General features: G+C 37.5%; 1 protein-coding gene across 3 annotated transcripts in view; it reads right to left on the reverse strand.

Annotated features, from left to right (window-relative positions):
- GLI2 (GLI family zinc finger 2) overlaps positions 1-27,132 on the reverse strand; it is a 400,515-nt gene that overhangs the window by 272,542 nt on the left and 100,841 nt on the right. For all 3 annotated transcript variants that reach the window (XM_031959942.1, XM_031959941.1, XM_031959940.1), the window contains exon 2: positions 22,798-22,981. In XM_031959942.1, the coding sequence (XP_031815802.1) occupies positions 22,798-22,948 (151 nt within the window). In that variant the 5' untranslated portion in view covers positions 22,949-22,981. The remainder of the gene's footprint in view (positions 1-22,797; positions 22,982-27,132) is intronic.

The raw sequence follows: 27,132 nt of genomic DNA on the forward strand, positions 1-27,132 counted from the left end.
CCACTGCTCCACCTAGCTGCACAGGGTAGTCCTCCTTTTTAATAGAAATTTTGTGTTTATCTGATACCATAAGTTATATGTCCCATAAATATCTTAAACTCAGTACGTCTAAAACTGAATCAATGTTCTTTCCTAAAAATCCTCCTTCCAGACTTTGCTGTTATGTCAAAAGCATTCTCCTAATTACCCACGTTCCCAATCTAGGGGTCATACTTGACTCCTCATTCCCTCTACCCCAGCACATCTGTTGCCATGTCCTATTGATATTACCTACAAAATCTCTCTTTACATCCCCTCCTCTCCTCTGTCACCAACCACCACTCTGGTACAGGACTTCATTTTTGCACTGTCTCAAAACCACTGGATGGTCTCCTGCCACAAGTCTTTTCCTATTCCAGTCCATCTTCTATTCAGCTATCAAATTAAATCTTCCCAAAGCATAAGTACGACTATACCACTCCTATTCAACAAAGACTAGTGGCTCCCCATTGTCTCTAAGATCAAGATAAAATCCTCTGCCAACATTCAGTCCTTCACAACCTGCCCCCCCCCCCACTACAGACCTTTCCAATATTCTTATGCCTCTCTTCCATTCTATTCCCAATATTCTGTGAAGCAGTGATATTAGTATCTTTGCTGTTTCTCAAATAAACTCCATCTCCTACTTTGGGCATTTTCATTGGGTATTTCCATACTTGGAATACCTTTCCTCCTAATATCCATTTCCTATCTTTCTTGGCTTCCTTCAAGTCCCAGCAAAAAATACATCTTTTAGGACATGCCTTTCCTTATCTTCCTTAATGTGAATACCTTCTCTCTGATGATTGTTTTCAGTTTATCCTGTACAAAACTTTTCTTGCACAAAGTTCTTTGCCTGCTGTCTCTTGCTCAGTGTGAGCTCATATGAGCATTCTTTTTTTTCCTTTCTTCTTCTTTTCCTTCTTATTCTTGTTATTCTTGCTCTTCTCCTCCTCCTCCTCCTCTTCTTCTTCCTCCCTTCTCCCTCCTCCCTCCTCTTCCTCCTCCTCCTCCTTCTTCTTTGTATCTCAAACACTTAGAACAGATACTTAGTAAGCACTTAATAATGTTTATTGACTGATTACTGAATATACTTTTTTGATAACATCACAATAACAGCTCACATGTCTATAGTACATTGGCGTTTACAGTATTTTCCGTTCATTAATACTGAGGTAGGTAATACAAGTTTTAATTTCCATATTTGAGAGATAAGCAAACATTCTCAGAGAAGTGAAATGACTTTTTTAGGATTATTCAATCATTCAAATTTGTAAATACTTGACAGTTTACAAAGAATTTTATATATAATATGATTGTTGATAAAAAGCTTTATGTTTGGTAGTAAAAACAATCTCATCCTTATTTTATAAATTAATAAGCCAAAGCTGAGAGAGGGATGGTAAATTGTCCAAGGTGACACAGCAAAGCAGTTGAAGCAGGATTCAAATTCATTTCTTGCAACTTCATATTCCACTCCCTTTTCTACTAAGTCACAATACTACTTATGATGTTTCTAATATGCTGCTGACCGGGAAAGCAAATGACCGAGATATTGAGCAATGCATTCAAAATTTGGATAATAATATTTCACATTTGTATGTTGCTTTAAGGTTTTCAAATTACTTCTTCATAATAACCCTGTGAGTTAGGTCGTACAAATATTATCATCCCTCCTTAGAGAGAGTAAAGGACAGGTCCATGATCACACAGCTGGAAAGTTTCTGAAGTAGAATTTAAACCCTATTTTTTGATTCCAGATTTGCTAAGCCACATTACCTCTCTTGTTCAGTTATTTCATTGATATCTGACTCCTTTTGAACCCATTTGGAGTTTTCTTGGCAAAGACTCTGGTGGTTTACCATTTCCTTCTCCAGCTCATTTTACATATGAAGAAACTGAGGCAAATAGGGCCCCAGGATGCCATGGCTAATAATTATCTGAAGCCAGATTTAAACTCAGGAAAATGAGTCTTGCTGACTCCAGACCAGATTTTCTAACCACTGTTCCAATTAGCTGCCTGCATGCTACCTCCCTAGGAACTGTTTAAGATCTCAAGTGTTATCTCCTGATAATTAAATGCACAAGCTTTTTGATAGCCTTTTTAAAAGTAGTCTTTTGTGCTGAACATGCGCGTTCCAATCTGTTGTTTCATAGAACTGGGCTTGCAGAGGAAGAGACTGGCAGGTAAGTGCAGTGTCATTTTTAAAATTATTAAAGTACTATGATTTTTTAAAATGCCATCATCATGATCATCATCCCTAGAGGATTTGGAGGAGGATGGAGGGTCTCATTAGGAAGTGTAAGGCCTGTCTCAGAACATATCTCCCCCCATCCCTGGGCCTCCTTCTACCATTTTGCTAAGGGTAAAATTGCTAAGGGTTAAAATAACAACCACCAACGTAATAATAACCCGTGTCTGGAATCATTAAAGTAGGCAAAGTCAACAAAATAAAAGCATTCAGAAGAGTTCATGGAATTGAGTCCTATACTTTACTCTGGTGAAGATACCCCTTAATGTTAACTGAAACAGCTCCAAAACTAGCTGGTAGAATTTCCTTCATCTCTTCTATTCATTGCCTTCCCAAATCACTACCCAGCATCAGTTTATAGGGAGATTATCTCAATTTATCATAATCTACAGGGCAATCATTTCTTGAACACTAATTCTGTGAAATCATGGAAAGGAAAATGGCAGAGTTGGAAAAGGTTGGGTTAAATTTGATTCTTAACCTGTGGTCTTATGAACTTTATATTTATCTATCACAATTTGTTTATTTAGCCATTTTCTAGTTGATGTTCATCTACTTTGCTTCACTTTCTTTGCTACAACAAAAATTGCTACTGTGTTTTACTCATATATGGAACCTTTCTTTTTTTTCTGTGACCTCTGAGGGAATTTGCTTAATAGCAGAAAGTCTGCTTAAAAGTGACAAAAATAAATCAAAGTTGAATTTTCACATCATTTGCATAACTTTAAATAGTTCTACAGAATGGTTGTCACCTAGTAATATCAAAATGAATCTGTGCTGATCTTTATCTCCCAAGTATTACCAGTTTATTTTAATCAATAAACTCCCTTATATCATCTCTCAAAATCTAACAACAACCATCCTCTCACTTCCCATTCTATTCAGGCTAGCTCTTCTTGAAAAAGTGATTGTGTTTAACTAAGGTATCAGTTGTGGTTCCCAGGTTTTCCTTCAAAGGAAAAAGATTCAAAACTCACTGTCTCATGCTGGAATCACTAAAGACAAACTTCATTGATTATCATTTTGCTTATTTATAGGATCATTGATTAAAAATCTAAAGGGATCCTATTTAAAAAAGGAATTCTTTTTGTATCATGGATGCAAAACAGGTAGTGTGATGAAGCTTATGAAACCACTTCTCAGAATATTTTAAATGCATAAAACACAAAGAACTACAAAGGAAATTAAAATGTTGAAATATAGTTATTAAAATATTTGTTGTAAGGGATGCCTCTCTGGGAGGTGAAAGGTAAAGATTCAGAGACTAGAAAAAAACAAAAGATATCAATAAAATTTATTTTTAAATGATGTACGAGACAAGTAAGAAATTTTCATCTAAGTTAAAGTATCAGGCATTTTTTTTTAACAGAAGCAGTGCTTACAACTTATAAGTATTTTGTTTTTTCCTCTTTTATTCTAACAGCTGAGCTGAATAGGATAACAATGTCCCTGACATGGGCAGCTGGGAAGTCTCGAAGAACAGAATGCTCAAGGACACATATGGACGCCATACACGTGAACAGGATATTCTTTTGTTTATCCTGAACACCCTGCACCAACTTCTCATTAAATGCTTCCATTTATGGAAACTCTTCTGGATCAGACTTGTAAAGGTCTTGTCATCCATCCCCCAGTCTACATTAAAAATGAAAGGATCCTTACAGAGAGAGACATTATGGCATCATGATTGCTTTTAAGGGTATTGAGAGATTCTTCTCTGAAGGTCCACCATAATAACATTTAACCATCTTCACTGGCAGAAATTCTTTCAGGGTTGCTGATGCTCAGGCAGTGAATCAGATGACTTCTAATCCCTTACAATTGTATGGTGCTTTCTATTCTTCAAAGTTCTTTTAAAAGTATTATCTGTGGGAAGCAGCATAATATGGTGAGAACATTAAATTTAGAGTCAGAGAAATAGTATCCAAGCCCAGATTTGTGAGCAGGAGCAAATCACACAAGTCTAAGATTCTGTTTTTCTATCTGTAAAATGGGAATATATAATATACTATCTGCCACCAGAATACAGCATTCATGAGGTTTTTTTTTTCTTGCTATCTTATTGATATCCAGGGGAACATCATGATATAATGGAAAGAGAGTTGGCCTTGAATTGAGGAAGGCCTGGATTCAGCCTCAATTTCTGATGCATATTAACTATGTGAGCCTGGCCTAATTCTCTTGGGGTTTAGGCCAGAGGTGTTAAACATGGCCCACAATACTTCAGAGAACAGCCTGAACCAGAACAAAATATAATTGGGAATTATTTAACAAAACAAAAAAAAATACAATAAAACATAGAAAACATTATACTTTAAAACTAAGTCAAAATGTAGCCTGCTGGGATGCTTATATATAGTTTAATGGTCCCTGCTTTTATCTGAGTTTGATAGCACTTTCTAGGTAACACTCCATGATTATGTGTTTTAGATAGGGTGCTGACTTACAATGGTAGAAAGATCATCCTCATCTGAGAGTTCAATACCAGTGATGTCACAGGCTTAATCCCTACCCCCTATCCAAACTGATTGGAACTAGGATCTCAATTCTTTTTTTTTTTTTTTAATTATAACTTTTTATTGACAGAACCCATGCCAGGGTAATTTTTTACAACAATATCCCTTGCACTCACTTCTGTTCTGATTTTTCCCCTCCCTCCCTCCACCCCCTCCTCCAGATGGCAAGCAGTCCTATACATGTTAAATATGTCACAGTATATAGGATCTCAATTCTTAACTGATGTTCCTTCTACAATACCCTAATGAATAAAAATTATATAATGTATATTAGAAGTGCTCAAAGTTTTTGTCCAGGTCTGCAATTTATTTTTTAAGCAAATGGGGACAATGATGGAGTCTTCAGATGTACTTGGAAAGGAAAAAACTCAACCAGAATAACCTCAAAAGATTAGGGATTTGGTAAGTCGACCTAAAGGTTGAAAATTCAGACTTACTCTGACTGAACAAGAAAGAGACCCTTACACAGAGAATGATGAACAAGACGGAACAAGAGTAAGTAGGTTTACACAGACAGCATCATGACGAATTTAGGTTAGTAGCCTGTCATGAATCTGTCATCTGCAAATTGATCAAAACCCCTTTTTGAATTTATTTATGTTTTCTGACTGTATCACATCTTAGAAGAATACAATTTATGCCCTGGCATGTAAAACACTCTCCCCCTTCTCTTTAGGGTGGCAGCTCCTAAAATTACCTCTTTCATGCTTCATAGGGAGAGGGAAGCTAGTTCTTGTGTCCTTATATTTGGGGTCAAGTTTTTGTTCATACTCTTCATTATTTTATTTTTCCAGACCAAAGGAACCCGATTTCTTTACTCTTATACAGAGATGAAATCATTTAAATTGTGCATTTAGGCCAGATATTCTCCATCCTAAATTCATGAGTAGTGCTGGAGGATATAGTGAAATTCAGGTGGTGTTTCTTAAATAGCATCACAGCACATTGAATTCAAATGCTAAACCTACTTTGTTCTACTAATGTGTGGGGAATGATTTCACCTCTTAAGCAAGAGCTTGCTACCCCAGTTCTCAGAAATGTTACTAGGGGACTCATGAGTTTGTAGGAGGAAACAAAGCATTTTTAATCAAATATTAACATTATAATTATTGTTGTCATCATCATTATTGTTAGCATTAGCATTATTACAGTACCACAGCAATTCTGCTGCCTGTTTTTGAAATAATAAATAAGATGTCATCATGTTTTCACATGTCCCACTTATGTTTGGAACAAAGAGGGGGTTCATGGCTTATGACCCTAATCAGGGCTTCAGTACATTATACCACTCATCCCATAAGACATTTTCCAAGCCATCTGGCACAGTATTGCCAACATAACGTTCCTCAAACCCTCTTCAGCTGCAATAACCCACATGTTCTAAAATCTTCAATATTTCTCCACTGTCTACAAGAAAGAAGACAAACTCCTTCACCTACCACTGGTGGTCCTTTAGAGTCTGGCCCCACTTCTCATCTCTGACCTGATTTTCTACTCCTCTCCTCCTTCACACCTTCCCTTTTGACAAATTTCTTAAACATATATGTATTTAAAACTTGGCCATTTTGTATTCCCTATTTCTTGCAGACACTTAACTCCTTCTCTCCATGACTTAAAATATAATGCTTCTTTCAAGAAGTAGATCAAGTCTTAACCTCCTTTCCAAAGCCTTCCCTAATTCCCCTGACCTCAGTAATAGCTCCTTTCTCTAGGAGGCAACAATACCTAGGACAGACTTATCATTTTTATTGTATTCATCTTAAACAACCTTGTAATATTAGTTTATTTTTGTGTACATGCTCCATACTCTTAAAAAGTCCCTTGTGGACAAGGAACATATAGAAACAGTAAAGCAGAGGAAAGATTTGAATGAACACTAAATTAAGAGGAAGGAAATATTGGTTCTATTGCTGGTCTAGGTTCTAATTGGCTTCAAATTCTTGGGCAAGTGCCCCTTCATTTCTCTGAATCTCAGTTTCTTCAGCCATAAAACAAAAAAGTTGGACTATGTGATCTCTACTGTCCTTTCCTGCTCTGAAATTTGATGATTCTTCAACTTTCTGCTTCTTAAAGTTCCCCAGTGACTAGCATAACAAGTGCTTAATAAATGTCTGTTGATTCAATATTCTCTTTATGATTTAAAGATGTATTTTTTTTATCATCTAAGGCCCTTGAGAACATGTAAAGTATATATTTAACCCTAGATTTATTTTGAAAAGCAAACACTCATATGTAGTCTTAGAATTGCCTAGTTTAACAATTTTTCCACTGAACATTTAATACAAATAAATATTAAAAAGAATGTCACTTTGCCCTTCTACCTAGCCAAAGAGATACTATAATGTAATAATAATGTATTTAGTACTGTATAATTTTTCAACTTTTAATTATGATAGTATACTGCCTTTCTTCACTAAATCCTACTCTGGAAACTTATCATAGAGCAAAAATAATCCTGTGTTCTCCAAGGATATCTTAGCAGAAAGCAAACTCTGTGAGGTCCTTCTAAGTTTGAAATGTTTTGATCATGAGATCATTGAAGGTTCTCCTATTCAAGAACCATCCCATATAAGTTGGGAGAATCTCAAGGTAAGGCTGGCTAAAAGATGAGGCAGTACACACTGAAAAGGGCATAGGATATAAAATCAAAGAACAGGAGTTCAGTGCTGGTTGGTGACCTTGGACAAATTGCTTTACCTATCTCAGTTTCCCTATTTGTAAAAATAAGGAGGCTGGACTGGATGAGTTCCCTTCTAGTTCTAAATCTATGCCCTAAAATAGATAAAGGGAACCAACTTTGACACTTGTCATATGGTCCAGTGGAATAATCAAGGGCTACAAGGTATGTGCACATATATACATGCATAATAAATATGTACACATAGACATATATAATAAATATATGAATATATATATATATATATATATATATATATATATATATATAATGTCTCCTCCACTAGAGTGGGAATTCATGGAGTGTAAGGACTTTGTTCTGTTTTTCTTTCTATCCCTAGCACTTAGCACAATACCTGAAGTACAATAAGTTTGCTAATTGCATATTGATGTATGACCTGCAGCCTGCTGCTAGTACAGGCTGCAGATTAATTCAGGAACTGCTATGCAAGCCCTTCCTATTGTTCATCAGTTCATTAGTAACAAAGAAGCTTGGGAAAATCTACAAATGACATCCTGCTCCTATCATATCACACCTACTCAGAATCTTTTAGTGGTTCCCCAAAGTCTATAGAAAAAAGTCCAAAATCTTTAGCTTTCCTTAGCCTATTCCTAAAAGGCTTTGAGTCTTATCTATTTCTCTTTCACAATTCACTTCAAACTACAGGGCAGTGGTGGGAAAACAATCACATTTTAAGTTCTTGCTTTGCCATTTACTAGCTGTTCACCTAAGCTTATCTTTAGTTTTTTTTTTTAATAGAATCAAAGGATTAGGATGATATATCTAAGGTTTTTCTACCTCTAAACTTATGTTCCTTTTACACAGATTTGCCAACTTGAGTCACTGGGGATCCCTCTCTCCTTTGAACTCATTTGTACGTTAAATGCGGCAGTCTTTGCACACATGCATTATCTTGAACAATGATGGAGGTTATACTACTAATGGTAATATTCCTCACCAAAAAAAAAAAAATCTTTGTATCGGTACTTTAATAATAATAATAATTAGAATTAGAATTTATTAGCTCTTTAAGGTTCACAAAGCACTTTATGAAGGTTATCTCATTTTAATCCCACAACAACCCTGGGTAGTACTATTATCCTCATTTTATAGAAGGGAAAACTACAGCAGACTGAGGTAAGTGAGTAGTGTTGGGTAATACAGTGTGGGTGCCTAAGGCTAGATTTGAACTCAGGTCTTCCATGACTCCTGATCTTCTGTCCTTTCCATTACATGATAAATAACTCCTTTATTTACAGCTAGATTGGAACCTGAAAAGTCAGGCTCATATATCACCTATGCTTCTTTGTATTCCTCACGTATGGGGCCATTTAACAAATATGTGCTGACTGATCGAAGATAAACTTTCTAAACTTGACAATATTGCTAAGGTTCTACTTCTTTTTAAAATTTTTAATAATATTTTATTTTTCCAAATACATACGAAGATAATTTTCAACATTCACCTTTGCAAAAGTTTGTGTTCCAATTGTTTCTCCTTCTCCCCTGCCCCAGCCTCCTGAAAACTGAAAACAATCTGATATAGATTAAACATGTGCAATTCTTCTAAACATATTTCCATATTCCTCATGCTCTGCACAAGAAAAATCTGACCAAAAGGTGAAAAAAGAGAAAGAAAAAAAATGAAAAAATCAAGCAAATAAATAACAACCAAAAAAGGATGTTTTTTGATCTACACAGTCTCCATAGCTCTGTCTCTGGATGTGGATAACACTTTCCATCCCAAGTCTATTGGAATTGTGCTGAATTATCTGTTCTCAAAAAGAGCCAAGTTCATCACATTTGATCATCATATAATCTTGTTGTTGCTTGTGTACAGTGTTCTTTTAGTTCTGTTCACTTCACTTAGCATTAGTTCGTGTAATTTTTTTGCAGGCTTTTCTGAAATCAGCCTGTTCATCATTTCTTATAGAACAATAGTATTCCATTACATCCATAGCATAACTTATTCAGCTATTCCCCAACTGGTAGGCATCCACTCAATTTCCAGTTCTTTTTAAGGTTCCACTTCTGAGTTTTCCATTATCAGGGAAGAAAAAAGAAAACCAAGATTTTCTAAACTTCAGTAACCATTTGCATAACAACAGAAACTTCTCACCCTCCTTCCACTCTACCTCCTTTATGGTCTTCTCCACTCCTTTGGTCTGGATAAAAACAACAAAAACAACAACAAGAACAACAACAAAATCTTTTCCTCCATACTCCCAAGAAAACTCCAATAAGGTTCCAAATAAATAAAAAGAATTTGTCAAAGGCACCAACAGTCAAGAAATACCGTGTACCATGGTATAGAGGAAAAGACATTATAAAATCAAGAGCCCTGATTTTTAGAGTCATATTTTCACTAAGTGACAGATATTAAGCAAGTCACTTCCCCTCTGTGGACCTCCATTTCCATGTCTCTAAAGTAAGGATGGTAGAATAAGTGATCTTTATAGTCCTTTTCAAAACAAATATTCTATTTCTTTCTATAGAGACAACTAACTGGCACAGTGGATAGAGCATTGGACTTGGAATCAAAAAGAACTTAATTCACATCCAACCTCAGATACTTACTTGTCACTTAGCCATGACTGCATTAGTTTCTTCAACTGTGAAATGGGGATAATAATAGCACTTCTCTCCCAGGGTTGTTGTGAAGATCAGATGTGATATTTGTTAAGTATTTAACACAGTGCCTGACACTTAGTAGGCACTTTTAAAATGTCTGCTTTCTTCCTTCCTTCCTATGAAAGTGGTAACCATATGAATTACAAGAGCTTTAGATTTGGAGTCAGAAGGACTGGGTTCAAGGTTCAGATGTGTTCCTATGCCCTTATTCCATTTCCTTTACCTTTGGTCTCCTCATCCAAAAAAATGAGCATCATGATAAGTGACTAAAAGGGTTCCTGGGATATACAGTTGTGAGATTACATAGATGGAGATTTGAAAGAGATCTTGGAAGTCAGATCCAAGTCAGATCATGTGTGTAAAGCATATTGCAAAGTAGAACCCCCTCACAAATGTCATCCACAATGAAAATTGCTGAATCTTTGACAGAGATTATCTAATCCAACCTTCTTATTTTATAGATGCAGACATTCGGGCTCAAAAAGATTAAGTCAAGGTCACAGAGGTAGAAAAGTGGCAGAACCAAGAATCTGAATTCAAGTCCATGACTCTAAAGTTACCGTTTTTCCATTATAATGATGGTGATGAATAATTTCCCATTTTTCCTTCCATCCCCCACTATTCTGACAATGCCCTTCATGTCTATAGCTTTACCCTTAAAAAAATCAACAGAGTAGTGAAGGCTAAGGGTTGGGGGTGTGGAAATTCTTGAATTTAAAAAAAAAAGTCAAAACAAAAAGGAGATTTCTACTGCCTAGAAAATTGAGTTCTCCATAGGAGGGGGCTCTCAGACTTCATCCTTGCTTTCTCTGATACCCTAAATCCTACTCTTCAGGGGCTGAGCCCAAGGCTTGGGTTAAGGCATTGGCATTCAAGGCCATTTCCCCCCTGCCACCTGCCTGACCTGGAGAGAAGTCCCAGTGTTTTGGCCAGATGCAGCTGCAAAGCTTTCAGCCGGATTCAATCAATTATTTAGTGTCAAAAAAGGCTTAATCTATGTGATAAAAGACTAGATGTTACTAGAGGCTTGTTCGCCTTTAAAGTGATTTACACAATTTGCCTCCAGAACTTGCTTCCCTTAATGTAACTATTTACTTTTTCAGTAATGGCCTTCTACTTTAGCTATTTTTAGGAGCCTTCTGGAACCTGTAGAATCATCTGGTTTGGATTTTTAGGGGCAAGGGAGAAGGGAGAAGGTAGCTCCCAGTTCCTGGTCCTCTTCAAATAAGTACTGACACTCCCTTTTCAATTTTTCCAAAGGATGGGTGGCCTGCAAAGGTTTTTGGGAAAGCAGGAATCAGAACGGGTTTGGCTGTCCTTGGTCCACCTGCTAGGAAGCAAGAACACAAAAGTTCTGTCCTTATATAGCCAAATCAAAAGAATGGAACAGAAAAAGAATGGGTCTGGCCAGCTGAGTATTTTCTGTACTGTTGTGGTTTGCTGGGAGGCCCAGCTATTGTCTGGCTACCCTGAAACACAAATTGATGTCATATTCACTCCCTGGAGGTCTTGGGCACGTATCAGCTGAAAATTTTCAAGCTTTTTGGAGCATGCACTTGAGTGGAGCGTGGCAGTTAAGTTTTAGACCTGGAGGGACCTTAAAGCTCAACTGGTTTGCAGTTTTGCAGACAAGAAAAATAAAACCCAGGAAAATCTTTTCCATGTATTTATTCTGTAATCTAATGATACTGCATTCTGTTTCTCTTCAAACAAGACACCCCATTTTCAGATTTCAAGCACTGTCATTGCCTGGTCTCCATGCTAGGAACTTTGTTTCCCTCATCTATGTCTCCTTCACTCTTACCCTCTCCCCTCACCCCAGTTTTCTTTAATTCTCAGTAAAAGGCCCACTTATATGCCCATTAATTAGAGTGCATGGGACATTGTTGTTATTATTGTTCAGTCATGTTTGACTCTTCATAACCCCCCAAAAGAGGTTTTTTTTGGGCAAAGATAGTGAAGTGTTTGCCATTTCCTTCTCCAGCTCATTTTGCAGATGAGGAATACAAGGCAAATGGGGTTAAGTGACTTGTCCAGGGTCACACAACTAGTAGATGTTTGAGGTCAAATTTGAACTTAGGAAGATGAGTCTTCCTGATTCCAGCCCTAGAGCTCTATTCACAGAGCCACCTAGCTCCCAACCTGAGACATAGAAGGTACTTAATAAATGCCTGAGAAGTGAATAATTTGCCCAGCGTTACTAGAGATAAGGGGATTCACTCCAGGTTTCCACACTGCCCTCATCTAGGTCAAATAGTATACAAGACTGTCAGTGAAAAGACCATGCCTTCCCCAGCAGGAGGAGGGGGGCTTGAGACACAGGTAGGCACAAAAGTATTTGTGGGGCCAGCCTTGAACAAAGTTGTAAAACTGCCTGTTTATCTTTGGTCCTTTCCACCTATCTTTTAGGGGTTCTTTCCCATCTTTTTAGTATGTCCTTCCTTTCTAGAGTATCTGCATTTTTGAAAAAGGAACCTTAAGAGGCTGTGCTTTAAAAAAAAAAAAACTTTATTGCCAAATAGTTTGGAGACCCCTGAGTGAAGGAGACATTCTGAAGTACAATGGGTTTACCCATAGATGATACCACCTTAGGATCATGGAATATAGAGCTGAAAGGGACCATACAGATCAAAGTCCAATTCCACTTTTTAAAACAAATGAAGAAACCGAGGTTCAGAGCAGAAAGATTTGCTGGAGGTCTCAAGGGAATTGCCCAAGGTTAAGTAAATAAAGCGGAATTGTACTGCAGGTATTCCAACTGCAGATTCAGTGTTCTCAGCAGCCCATAGGTGTAAGGTCAGATCATGGGTCCTCCTGGGTAACTCAAAGGACTTAAGAGGTCCTCTTCTAGATCAGATTTTCAAAGGATGTGTGGAAAGATTACAGGGACAAAGGACTATGAACTTGAATGAGGAAAAAATTTCAATATAATTGTTTTTTTTTTCTGATCCTACATATGTTATTTTAAAAACTATTCTGAAAAGGGGTTCATAGGCTTCATCAGAGTGCCAAAGGGAGACCAGAGACAAAAAAGGTTAAGAATTCCCATTCCAAATCATTCCTTTTCTTCAAGACAAGATAATACATACATTTTCCCCAAAATAAGAGAAAAAAAATAAGGCATTGCAAATGAATCCCATATCTGATCTAGGAGGTTTAGCTGCCTCTTGTGGTTTCAAAGTTCCAGATTACTCATAAATACAGAGTTTGAGAAATTCTGCACCTATAGTAAGCAGTGGCAAAACCCCAGTTATGTCTGATTAATGCAGAGCTCCAAGAGCCAACTGCTTCATTCCCAAGATAAAAATCCCTTCCCACAAGCCATTTTGGCAACTCTCTCCTTCCTGTCCCAACCATGGCCATACCACCCAGGAGAAAAAGGCAAACTTCCCCTAAGCTGCTCTATTGCTATAGAGGGAGAAAATCCTAATAAACCAGACAGGGAAATAAGCAAGGCAGGGAAGCAGAGACCCCAAACAGCATGAATGCTAGGACTAATTCTTGGAGATTTCTTTCCAATGATTTCTTCTACAGATACTGGTGGAACCAGGTCCTAACCTTTCCCTTTCCGTGCCCCCAAGACAAATCAAATCACTAAGCATTTATTAAGTTTCTATTAGATACTATACTGAACTCTGGGATATCCAAATGAAAACAAAATAAAGCAAACAAGCAAAAAAATCCCTCCTGCTCTCAGGGAGCTCACAGTCCAACATGGGAAAGAGCATACAAAAACTATATACAAACAACCTGAACACACAGGACAAATTGAAAATATCTCAGTGGGAAGAGACTGGAAATAAGGAGGATTGACATCTCATACATACACAGATCTGGTAGTATCACTCCTCTGCTCACAAACTGCTTACTTAGTAAAGTTCAAATGTCTTCACCAGGCATTCAAGGTCTTATTCCATATGTCACCACATAACCTTTCCATCTTGATTTCACATCAGTTCCTTCCACACATTCTGTGCTCTAGCCAAGTGGAAGTCTCTCCTCTAAAGCTGACCTGAACTTTGCAACCTCCACTTCTTTGTTTTCATTGTTTTCTAAGCCTGGAATATCCTAAATCTTTTGTATGTATTGAATTCCTACACACCTGTTTTAAAAGCTGATCCACCTGGCTTGTCCTCCTAAGTCTTACCTAATCCCCCTGAGAGGGTCAGTAATGAATTTTCTCTTCTAGGACCTCACCTAATTTATATTTATCTGTGCTTCACTGGTTCACTTATATGGTTTTTACAAAGTCAACGTACTTATCTTTATATACATTCTATTATACTACCAAACTATATTCTCTTAGAGGGCAAAAACTACACTTTATTAAAATGCTTCCCCTTGTACCTAATTCAGGGCTTTGCACATAGCATATAAAAAAATGAATGTTAGAAACTGAAAAGCATCGAGGGTCACCCTCCTGCAAGAAAATTCAAACACTATAGACAAAATTAGAAAGGAAATCAGACACCATCTATTCCAAACTCTGCATGTGACAGATGAGGAAACTGAAGTTAAATCTCTTACCTGAGTGCCTCTGTACCTTGGCTCCCATGATTTCTCTCCTCTCTGGTGCTCTCTGCCCTCCCAGCCAAACTTCAGTCAATTCCTCAATGGGAGGCTTTGGCCAAGCTGTTTAACAATTCTAGGCATCCATTTTTCCTCTGCAAAATTAGAAGCCCCCTTGTGTACCCTTCAGCTCTAAATTTATGATCCTATGACCCTTATGTCAAACCCTATCTCATCTATTAAATTTTTTCTGGTCATCCATCTCACCCTTTCCCATCTTTCCTTCTTTATATATAGTAAGCATTTCTTGACTGGCTAACTCTCCATATCCTCCATCACTTCAGAAGAACTAGCAAGGTCTTGACCAAAATGAATTATGGTAGGAGTAAACAGGATTCACTGAACCTTATGCCCTGTTATCCCTTGCCCCATTTGTATCTCTAGGTGTCTGCCTCCCAAGGAAATGCTGAACTAAATCAAGTTTTAACCTAAGTCTCATGGATTTTCTATTGCCTCTGTCCAAAGTAGTCCCTTGGCACTGACTCTTGACCCTGACAGGACATCCCAGGACTGTGAAGTTTAGTGCCTTTCATAAAGCCCACCCATTTATGTAGAAAAGATGCTCTAGCCTTGGAATTCCTCTTGGCCTACCTCAGGAGTTCCCGCATTCATGCCAAGTGACTTGTTTGACTTCATTATATACAAAGTATTTCCATAGATCAGAGGCAGTGAGACCTGGGCCACTAACATAAAATAAATTACCACCCCATGATAAATGGTTCTATTAGCAATCCAGATTGTTAAACTCCGATATAACAGAACGGAGGGAGCTGGGCCCCATCTATTCTCCCTCCGGCGCATACTGAGTTGTAAATAGGTTATTTTGTGTGTAAATAACACATTAAAACGCAGCATTAGCTGTGTCTTTTGATAGAGAGGAAATTGTTACAAATAAATAATTCCGGACAGGAATGTAAAATAAGCCAGATTTAATAGTGCATGCCTGGTGTAGCCGTGTTAAACATGACTAAAATGATAAACCCCAGAATATACTAATAGTAAACTATGTTCTGACATCAAAGTAATGAGGCTGTATTTTTACCAAGCTTTAGAAATGCTAAAATTAGTTTTGACAGAGCCAGACGTCAGAAAAAATGTTCCCAACATAAACACCATCAATTTGGGAAGTTGGTGTTTGGGCTGGAAGGGGTGTCAGTGTAGGGGAGCACACCAGTTCTAGTCACCATGGGCAGTTACCATGGGGTAATAGTAAAAGCAATGGTCTATGCGATTTGGCTTTGGGCAAAGTGACTTCACCTGTCCTAGCTTCAGTTTTTTTATTTGTATGAATGAGACATTAGTCTACCTGAATGAAGTTTAAGTTAATAGTGGCTCTCTGAAAGTCATTATTTTCCTTAGACTTTTTAAGTCATTGGTATCTTAAGTGTTTGAGATTCTCAAATCTTGAAATCATTTCCATATTCTCGATCTATCACAAAAAAAAAATGTATTTGAATAACTGTAGAGGATAGTGGCCAGCATGGTGAGAGAATTAGAAAACAGGGTATCTGGAGATCACTTTATCATGGAGAAAAGAAAAACTAATAATAGCTAGCTTTTATACATAGCTTTAAAGCTTGCAAAGCACTTTACAAATATCTGCTTTTATCCTCAAATACTTCTGGAAGGTTGGTTCTATTATCCCAGGCTAGAGAGGTAAGGGAATCAGGAGGAAAGTAAAACTTGGACTGGATTTTGAAGGATGGGTAAGTGTCATTTGGATTGGAAAGGAGAAGCATTCCAGGATTTTGGGGGGAAAGGCATGAGAAATCTGAAAGAGATGAGTCTGGCTAGAGAAGTTAGTAGAAGTCCTAATCAGTAGAGGGACATGAGAGAAGCAGCATAAAGTAACATGAAGACCAGAAGGAGATTGATAAGCTAGGCAATAGTCATTTTAAAACTTTAAATTATCCACTAAGTTTCCAATCATCCCAGACACAAGAGCTTTTATATAATTTCAAACCAAGGCACTCCCTTTGAAATCATAGTCATGAGGGAAGCACTGATACAATTTTCTGTGGATAGGTGAGACCTTTTTGAAGCAACAGCCCCAATCCTATCAAGATGTATAACAGGAATTGGTCATTTGCCAAAGCAAGATTTAAAAAAAAAATCTTAAGGGAGAAAATTGGTTCCAAGAATAGTTTCCAACCTAATAAAACCTGAAAGAAAGTGCATTTACAAAAAGAAGAAACGTATAGCATAGCAGAAAACACTAAAGAAAGGCTTGGAATCTAGGACTATTCAGGGAAAAGCAAATAGCACAGCAAGTTTTAAACACCCTGGTGGGACAACTTACAGAGCTGGGAATTTGTACATACTTTGGCATCAACTGCAACCCATTGTCATCATCTCACCAGGCGATTTCCACACTGACAAATAAATGATGTACTTGGATCAATAAGCACAGGCCATTATGAAAACAGCATCAGATTCATTTGAGTTATACGTACAAATAACAGACTCACTTCTTGACTCAAACCTAAGCAATTTCCCATGCAACTAATCCTGCCATATAGCAGACCCACAGGTACTAAAATAACTTCAGCTTATACCTTACCACCAACTGCCCAGTGTAAACAATTCTGTTCCAGTGTCTACCCCTGGACACAGACTTAGCTACCACCTGGTCAGCATCTTCTGGATCTGGGGATCAAGGAGAATATTTCTCCCCATCAACCATCCTCATGGGAGGGCCTATCTTGAGATCTGTAGTGTGCTTTCTGAAATTTCATTTGAGGTTGGGATTTAAAGTCCCATCTCTCTGCTGGGAGTCTAATTCACAGAGAACAGAAAATTCAGTCTTCATTTTGTCAAGATTCCATCCCCAATTCACAGCCTTAGTGTTTTGAATCATCCCTAACCCTGGGAGTTTGGAATAGCTAATTCTCCCTTTCCCAGCTGAGGGACACAGAATTCAATAAAAAAGAGTTTCCAAAATCTCTTTGGCAAGAAGAAACCCTTTTCCAGGGTGAAAGCACGACAGCATTTGGATGGTTTCTATATGAACGAATGGGAAACATCTGAATCAAATTGCCTTTAAAATTACACAATTTTTAAAATTAAAGGGGGAAAGAACCTTGGGTCAAAATGTGTTTTTAAGGATTTATGGAATCCAGAGTGTTGGACCAGCAGCTGAGAAGGCCTGGGGAAATACTTACCATGGAGGGCTTTGTCCAGCTTTCTTCTTAGGAGTTACTTTTAACAGACACTTTAGGATGTGTGTGTGTGTGTGTGTGTGTGCATGTATGTTTTAAGTTTTAAACTCAATAGTACTTTATTCTTTCAATATTTATTTTCATTACCAGGGAAAATGAACTCTGGTGTGTTTGGCACTTTCAAATATGTTACAACATTAATGATCAGAAGGAGTAAGCCTAGGCTTGGGAAAATTAGATTCTACTCTTAGCACAGGTACTGTCTGATTGGCTATGAGACCTTAGGCAAGTCTCTTAACCTTAATCACTCTACCTTAGTTTTCTCATCTGTATTTGCCAATTAGATCTTCAACCTGCTTCACAGTGACATTGTGAGGATCTAAACAAATCATAAATGTAAAGCCATTTTAAAAATACAAGGAAGTGTTGCTATATTTTAAGAGGCATTCTATTTGAGAAAATATGTTACAAGGTTTTAAGAGGACATAATTGCTTAGAGTTTGTGTTTCAAAGTTGAAACCTATATGTAGGAAAATAATGTCTGGCAAGGATCTAAGGATCTTTTGTTTCTTTGAGTTAATAAAGGCAGCATCTATGACTGTAACAAGAACCTACCATAGAGAACACACCCCTTCTCCAAATCTTCTGCTTTTCTTCTTTACATTAATTAGATCAATCTTATATGGGCATCCCAACTCCACTATGTAGTAGATGAGCTACGTGGTCACCTTTGCAATACATTTAACCCTCACCCAAATGATCACACTAAATTTTGAACTAATCCTTGATAAAATACACCCCACATAGGGGGTATTTTCAATTTAATAGGGGGAAGGAAAAAAAGGAAAGAACAGTTGAATGTCAGGCTCAATGACAGACAGTGGAGGAAGGTTGTGGGGACAGGATGACCTGGTGCAGTGTTCCTTTAAAGCATGCCATCATGTAGAAACCCACCTACGCAAAAGGTCTATCCTGGTTGTAGGGTCTACTATACCTCTGGGTATTTTAAAGAAGTTTATTAACACATTTCTCCTGCCTGAATTGTAGATTTTGCTCTTTATATCTCATTACATAATACTTTCATCACACCTCTACTGACATCTTCAAACACTCCCTTTCTGACTTTTAGACTGGTTGATAATAAGACAAGAAATCTTAGGCTTGTAAATCATTCATTCTAAAGCAGACAGCTTGATGCAAATGTAGGAGACAATGTCATACACTTTGAAGAAATCAACTGTGTTACAATGCAGAAATCAGAAGATTTGCGAATCATAGAAAAATTGGACCAAAGGGACACTAAAAGGTTAACATCGAAATCATGAAAATTGACTGGTCCAAGTCTTTGCCTCCAGGCAAACATTATCCACACTCTTGTAGAGAGAGTAGTAATTACTGTGTCTTGTTCCGAAATGTCTGAAATCTATGCTCCAACCTAACTAATCTACTCACTATTTCTCAAATACACCTGGCATCTCTCTACTTCCCTGCCCTTGCTCAAAAGGTCTCACCCACCTATAATACACTCCTTGCTGAATCTTTGTGGATCAAAATCTTATTCTTCTTTCATAATCTAGCTCAATCACTACCTCTTGGGAATCACAGCATCACAGAATGAGAAGGAACCTCAGAGGCTATTTAACCAATGCAGCCTCAAACTGGAGATTTCCTTAAAACACCCATGACAAGTGGTCATCCAACCTTCCCTTGAAGATCAACAGGAAGGGAGAACCCCCAACATCCCAAGAGAGTCCAACCTATTTGGGGTCTATTTGGAGTCAACTTTCATTGTTAGAAACATTTCCTAAAATGGAATCCAAATCTGCTTCTCTTCAACTTTTGCTTCCTGCCCTCATTTCTTACCCAAGCAGGAAAAAAAAATCGAATCCTTTCTCTCCTTAACGAATTGCCTAATTCTTGAAGGCAGACATCAGATTCTCCCTCCCTCCCCCCCACCAAAGCCTATTCTTCTCTAAGCTAAACATTCACAATTCCTTCAATTAAACATCAAATACCAAGATCTCAAGAGCTCTCACCTTCCTAGTTGTCCTCTTCTAGTTACACTTCAGCTTGTCTATATTCTTGCATCTGCCTAGGACAGAATTCAGCGGAATTATTACTTCCTTTGTTCTGAACACTACTCCTCTCTCAGAGCTGATTAGTATTACATTATCTTGCTTGGCTGTTAGAGTGACAACATTAGCTCTAACTTGAGCTTGCAGTCCATTCTACAAAAGTTCCTACACCTTCTCCCTACTAATTACTATATGGTCATACTTCCTTCACATTTTATATATTTGTTCACATTTTTTATATTTGAAGCTAATCTACTGAATGTAAGTTCACCATGGAATTTTGCATTTTTCCCTAAGTTTCATAGCACTTAGTTAAATATAGTATTCTATCATCTTTTTGAACCTCTCATTCAGTGTCTATACATATTAGTTTATCTTCTTTTCTGATCCCTATCAGAAAAATAAAGATAAGAGTTCTTATCTCTACCTTCTCAAGGTAGTTCAGCTTCTACACCCTTCTCTATATCATTGAGAAGAATGTTGCCCTGAAGACTTTCTGGATCACCCCTAAAAACCTACAAAAGAGACATTTCCTCTGACTTCTAAATAGCATTTTGTACAACTGCAATGACACTTGTTACAATGAAGCTACATGTGCATACATATCTATCCAACCAGACATATAGATGTAGAGATAGATATATGTGCATAAATAGAGGTATCTATATATGTATACATATGTATATATGAAGTATGTGTAATTTAGTGGTTTCTCATTAGATTACAGTTTCCACAGGACACAATATAATGCCTGGATACAACAAGCACTAAGTAAAATTTTTATTACATGTATAAATATTCCAGTGTATAACCATTCTTTGAACCACTGTCAGTCAAAATACAAGGGCATCAATTGGATTTCCAGAAAGGGAGGAAAACAGATCTCTCTTCTGGTCAATGATTTAATTCAAAGAACTCCTATATATTTTCTATTTTTCATTCCACACTTGATCCATATTCTACATGTGGCGATGGTGACAATACAGTATCTAGTACCAAAAATGCTTTCTTCCCTCCCCCCTTAAAAGTCTTTTGCTTGGGACAGCTAGATAGCACAAAGAATAGACCACCAGTCCTGTAGTTAAGAAGACCTGAGTTCAAATTCAGCCCCAGACACTTAATACTTCCCAGCTGTGTGACCCTGGGCAAATCATTTAACCCCAATTGCTTCACATACACAAAAAGTCTTTTCCTTGGTTAACTTGAATCCAGCTCAAAGATTTCATATGTACTTTGACCTGCCACTTTAACAATCTTATCAGAAATACCCCAATCCAGAGTTAGACAAGCAAAGACTACCAATGGATGACGACAAATGGGAAAATATCACCTTTTCATTACCTTTATCCTATTTCTGGAGAACTCTAGCATTATAGGAGGTCTTTATCATCTATAGCACTTAACTTGTATAACCTAAATAAATCTGTTCTGGGTCACAAAGGGGATGCAAGAATATGTAAGCCATGAAGATACACGGTTTAAGAATCCCCACACCATGATGTATGAAAGGGCATTTCAGGCAAGGGAGAGAATTGTTTTGAGAGAACCCTTTGAGAAGTTTTTCTCTCCAGTTTTGAAATTTTAACTTATATCCCCCTGTCTTGAGTCAGTTATAGCTAATTATCATTTATTGGCATGAGACATTTATCTTAGCCTTTCTTTCCCCTTTTGTTTTGAAAGAAAAGAAGGAAAGTGAATCTGTAACTTTACTTCCAGTTAAAGAGCTTTCAGGTGCACCAAGAGTTTAAATAGCTTATTCAGGATCATACAGATAATATGTGTCAGTTACAGGATTTGAAATCAGGTTTTCCTTTCTCCAAGGCTGACTTTCTATAATTGTAGTAGCCTCTTTTCTCCTGCTCATTCTAATAAATATATATATGCACACACATATAAACACATTTATTTATTTGTCTATATATAATATATACACATAAAATACATATATACATATACATGTATGCATGTATTCCAACAAGAAAGCTATCACAACTGAGAGAACCTCTGAAGGTTTTCCCTACACACAAGTCCTTCAAATCACCAAGTTCAACTTACTGTTCTTCAAGCAAAGTGTCAGGAAGTAGGGGAGGCGATGGATGAGGGAAGCAAATACTTGCCTAGAACTACTTCACTTTAAAGCATGCAACCTAAATCACGTGACCACTATTTGGTCGGTTTAAAGCAATCTTCTTAATGCATCTCTTCTGTCTCAGCGTGACAAAATGAATGGGAGAGTGGAAGCAATCTAGGTCGTTCCATTCCTGACAGAACAGAAATAGTTTTGTGGCTTCCAGATGGACTTACCCAGAAACAAGGGGAGGTCTCCAAACTGCCGCCAAATTTTCCCAAAGGGATACTGGCACCGACAAGTGGAAACCATAGAGTATTTCTCTTTTAGGCAGTAAAGTAAGAGGCTGCGGTTCTTATAGTCCTTCTGTTATAATTAGCTTGGCCTGAAACTCACCTAAAGATACTGAATCCCATACCTGACCCTTTCATTACAGCCTGGAGAAGTAGGAGACAATTACTTTCCAAAACAGTCAAGGGCTGGCCAGCAAGCACAGAAACACAGATCTCCCTAAAAACATCTCAGGAGCAAACTGAACTCTGAGTGTCACACCCAGCCCTCTGCCCTCCCAACCTTCTGATGTCCCAGAGCCCCCCTGGGAGTTTGGAACAGCCCAATTCTCTTAGATCACAGATGGCCTCCTATGAAGGGGGAAAATTCTCAGACTGTCAGTCAGGGTGCTTGGGAATCCCCAGAGCAGAGCCCTCCTTCTCTCTTTCTCTCAATAAAATCAGCATGCTGGCCTGATGACATCTGCCACCATTCTAATTAAATTCTAACAGGCTAATGAAAAACACCCCTGCTGCTCTCAAAGTGTGCAAAGGATAAAGTACCTCCTTGGGCAGTCGATGCTGCTGCCGCTGCCGCTGCTGCCACAGTTAAAGGAGAAGCTTTCTTTCCTGTGTTGGTAAAACCATTCCCCTCCAGAATTGCACTTTTGGCTTCTTTCTTCTCAGCAGCAGTGGTTGAGGTGGAAGTTTCCATCTTAGATACTCATCATATTTCTCTGTGTCAAGACTAAAAGGGGGAAAAGTAATGATTAGCAATGTTGCCTCCAAAACCCCATCCATGAAACCCTAATCCAGATTTATAGCCTCATTGTTTCTAAAGTAACTAACTTCATTCCCTTGTTACTGGGATGGTAGCATTAGTTAATTACAATTATTATCACTTCTCAAATCCATTTGGTCTTGAACAACCACCCCAGGAACATCGACTGGATAGGACCATCATTTTTAGCTGAGGTTGTAGGACCCAACTACCAAGTTTCTGAGTCTGTGGCACTAGGATACCGTGCAGAAGCATCTTCTGAAATTGCCTTTTGCTGTTTTGTGTGGTAATTTCATTCACAATCTTTTGTTGTCCTTTTCCATAACATTTTATAAATGAGTTTGTGTCTAAATAAATGTTGAATGTTGCTGCCAAATCTCTCTAATCTTCAAAGAGATCAATGTTTTTGATGATACTGTTTTTGAGTTTCTTAGGTTTCCTTGCTGCTTCTTTAGAGAGAAATATATTTAAAGAACCATAAAGTGAATCCTAGGGATCATAGAAACCACACCTCTTCATTTCACAGATGAAGAAGCTGAGGTCTATATAGAGTTTGAAGTCATCATGGCAGAGTAGAAAGAAGACTGGGTTTAGGAGTCAGCAAGTCATAGATTCACAAGTGAAAAGACTTTAGGTATCCAAATCAGAAGTTTTCAAAATTTCTGGTCTTAGGATCTTTTTATATTCTTAAAAAAATGAGGACTCCCCAGAGAACATTAATTTATAGGGGATATACCTATCAGTATTTACCATATTAGAAATTAAAGCATCTTTCCTGAAAGAGGGGGAGGATTCCCCAGGCCATAGTAGACCAATATTCTCAACTTTAAAAAGAGAGAACTGAGACCCAGAGAAACTAAAATTTTTCTTTGTATCCCCAAATGGCCTAGCATTGTACTAAGCAAATAGTGAGTGCTTAATAAATGTTTGTTGATAAATGGATTGATCTACTGCCCATAGTCACACAGCTGATAACAGATCTAGTATTTGGAACCAGATCATCCACTTTGAAAGCCAATGTTTTTCCTCCTAGACTCCTGGATACCTTTTGGGATCTGCCATTTACTGGATACATGATCTTAGAAAAAATTTAAGTTCTTAGTTTCTGTTTCCCTCTCTATGAAATAGGAGAATTGACCTATTTGAACATTAAAATTCTTTTAATTCCATAACTTATTGACAAAGCTTATTATTAGCAGGGTCAGAACTAGAACTTAGGTCCCTTACCTCTTAGCCTTCTTTCTCCCTTCTATTTCTTCTATTCCAAGCTCCATCTTTTTTTTTTTTTTTTGAAGAATGTAGCTGGAGCTATACCCAGTTACTGAGATGGTATTACTATGAATATTACATTATGGCAGAGTTTATATAAATTACCCAGAAGTCTTGTCATATTGCCTGGATAGAAAGTATTTCAAGAAGTCATGTAGTCCATTTCTCTGCCTAGAGCACTCAAAATAGTTAAACTTTATTCTAAATTTCTCAAGGACCTCCAAAGAAAAAAAAAATGAGGAAATAGCATAGCCTCCCACAGACACTAGTTCCAATGTTAAAAAGTACTTAATGGTCAGGAAATTCTTTCCTATATCTAATCAAAAAGTAAGCCAATTTCCTCTAATTTTTTTTTCCCTTTGGGAGAGAAAAAAACAGCTGGTCTCTTTCAGTCCAGAGGTCTTCCCTCAACCATCTCCTCTCCCTACAAAACCATCCCTTGACCCCAATTACTAGGCAAAGCAAACTTCAGTGGGACAAATTAATTCTAATTCCAAGGAAGAAATTTTACAAATCCAAGATATAGAATCACAAAATTTTAGAGCTGCAATATCAGTCTCCTAATTTAATATATATGAAAATTGAGCCCAAGTGGGATGAAATAAATTTAAGATCCTGCAAGCACACAGAGATAGGCCCAGTAGTGTAAACCCCAGCTCAAGATTCCCCTAATACTTTTTTCCCACTATTGTGTACTGCATATGTGGTAAGGAAATTGGAGGAGAATTGGAGGAAAGAGAGAGAGAGAGAAAGAGACAGAGAGAGAGAGAGAGAGAGAGAGAGAGAGAGAGAGAGAGAGAGAGAGAGAGAGAGAGAGAGAGAGGGAGGGAGGGAGAAACCATTCTGCTCCTCCATCGATATAATAAATCCAGAAATCACTGAGTCACCAAAATTTAGTGTCTTCAAATTCCTGCAATAGGCTCAACTCTTTTTAGACTAACCATAGAGGGTAAAAAAAGGAATTGAGAGCAAATAGCAAATGAGACTCATGTGACTTATAAAGATACTCAAATATTTCAGATTTCCAGACATGTTATAGACCTCTTGGTTCCTTTTGGTTGTATTTTTTTTTCTCTTCGCATTAACCTACCCTGTCTCCACAAATATTTAAAGTTCTTTCTGTCTAAAGAATGAAAAATTCAAACAAATCAGTGAAACCTAAACCCTGGTGAGACTCTTTAAAGTGAGTTTCTCTGGTTTTCTTTGGTCTAAACTAGAGTTAAAGCTAACCTTTCAACAATCTGTCTCTCTTTGTCTCTCTATCTCTTATCTCTGCCCGTTCTCACTCTTTATCTTCTCTTTCTTCCTATCTCTGTGTATCTCCCTGTATGTGTCTCTGTCTCTTATGTTTTTCTTTCTCTCTCTGTCCTTGTCTCTGTCTCTATAGCTCTCTTTTCTGTCTCTGTCTCTGTGTCTCTGTTTTTCTCTGTATCTCTGTCTCTGTCTTTCTTTTTCCCTTCTTCCTTCCTCCTTCCCCACACACTTTTGCACCTATTCATTGCTGAAGATTTTACAGAAGAGCTTCTTGCTATGGAAACTATGTTTCTGAAAAGTTGAAACAAAGTTCTAATTAGTAAACCTTTTTACAATTGACTTATTTCAAGAACATATTTTAAAGGTCAACTATCCCAAAACAATAAATTTACAGATGACTAAACTGAAGTTCACAGAGGTAGGACTAAAATCAGGGCCATAATTAGGAATTTCAGCACTGAGCCAAGGAAGTTGGGGAAAGATTGTGCAGAGAAAAGTTTTGCCTCAATCAGGTATAACCATGCCAGGCAATTATCTGGATGGTAAAAGAGGATGTAAAGGACATAGAAGAAGGACAGAAAGACTCAGGCCCTTCATGGTGTAATGTCTGACAGGTAATGGGAGAAGGATGGGATTCTCTAATGGCTACAGGCGTATGGATCAATAAAGGACCTTAAGATTGGGTCCAATAGCTAGAAGACCATCATTAGAGGAAGTATACTCATAGATATTGGTGCTCAATCATCCCACCCTATTGATGGCCCTGATCAGGTGGATCCCATTTTAAGGAAAATCCAAACCTTCACAAAAAATCAAAATAGGAGATAATTATTTGCAGTGAAAAGAATTTGGCAATTTAGCCAAATAGTCACCATTCCCTGGCACATTTAAGTATTTGCTTATCCTGTCCCTTCCAATGTGTATAGCATTCTTTTATACTTTTGATTCACATACGAAAGGAATACAGATCATCATCTTTATAGAGAATAATAGGTGCAAAACAAAGACAGGAAGACGTTTTATGTGAAAAAAAACATGTCTGGTTGGAGCAAAGGGTACAAATTCTGAAAGAAGTGGGGGATACTTTGGAAAGGCAGAGTACTTTACTTTCAAAACTAAAGCATTTAGAGAACTATTCTTTGTTTTTTCAACAAGTGTTTGTTGGACCCCTACTGTGTGCTTCACACAGTGTACTATGTACTATGGAAAATTTAAAGGAAATGAAAAGCAGACTATAGTGGAACAAATAAAAGTTGATTTCGAGTCAGATGCCTTTATTATAGATCTCAGCTCTTTTACTCATTAGCTATGTGATCACAGTTCAGTCATTTACTTCCTGGGCTCAACTTCTTTATCTGTAAAAATAAGGAATTGGGCTAGATGACTTGAACTATGCTTTCAAGTTTTAATTTCTACTTTGTATTTCATTATTTTGTATTTATTTGAATTTATAGATTTTATATTTATGCCATATACATGTTTTTATGTACTTGTGTCTCCCTTTGAAATGTAATCCTTTTATAAAATTGTGTTTACCCTTTGATCCAGCAGTGTCTACTAGGTCTGTATCCCAAAGAGATCATGAAAAAGGGAAA

Source organism: Sarcophilus harrisii, chromosome 3 (genome assembly GCF_902635505.1).
Source record: "Sarcophilus harrisii chromosome 3, mSarHar1.11, whole genome shotgun sequence".
Taxonomy (NCBI): domain Eukaryota; kingdom Metazoa; phylum Chordata; class Mammalia; order Dasyuromorphia; family Dasyuridae; genus Sarcophilus; species Sarcophilus harrisii.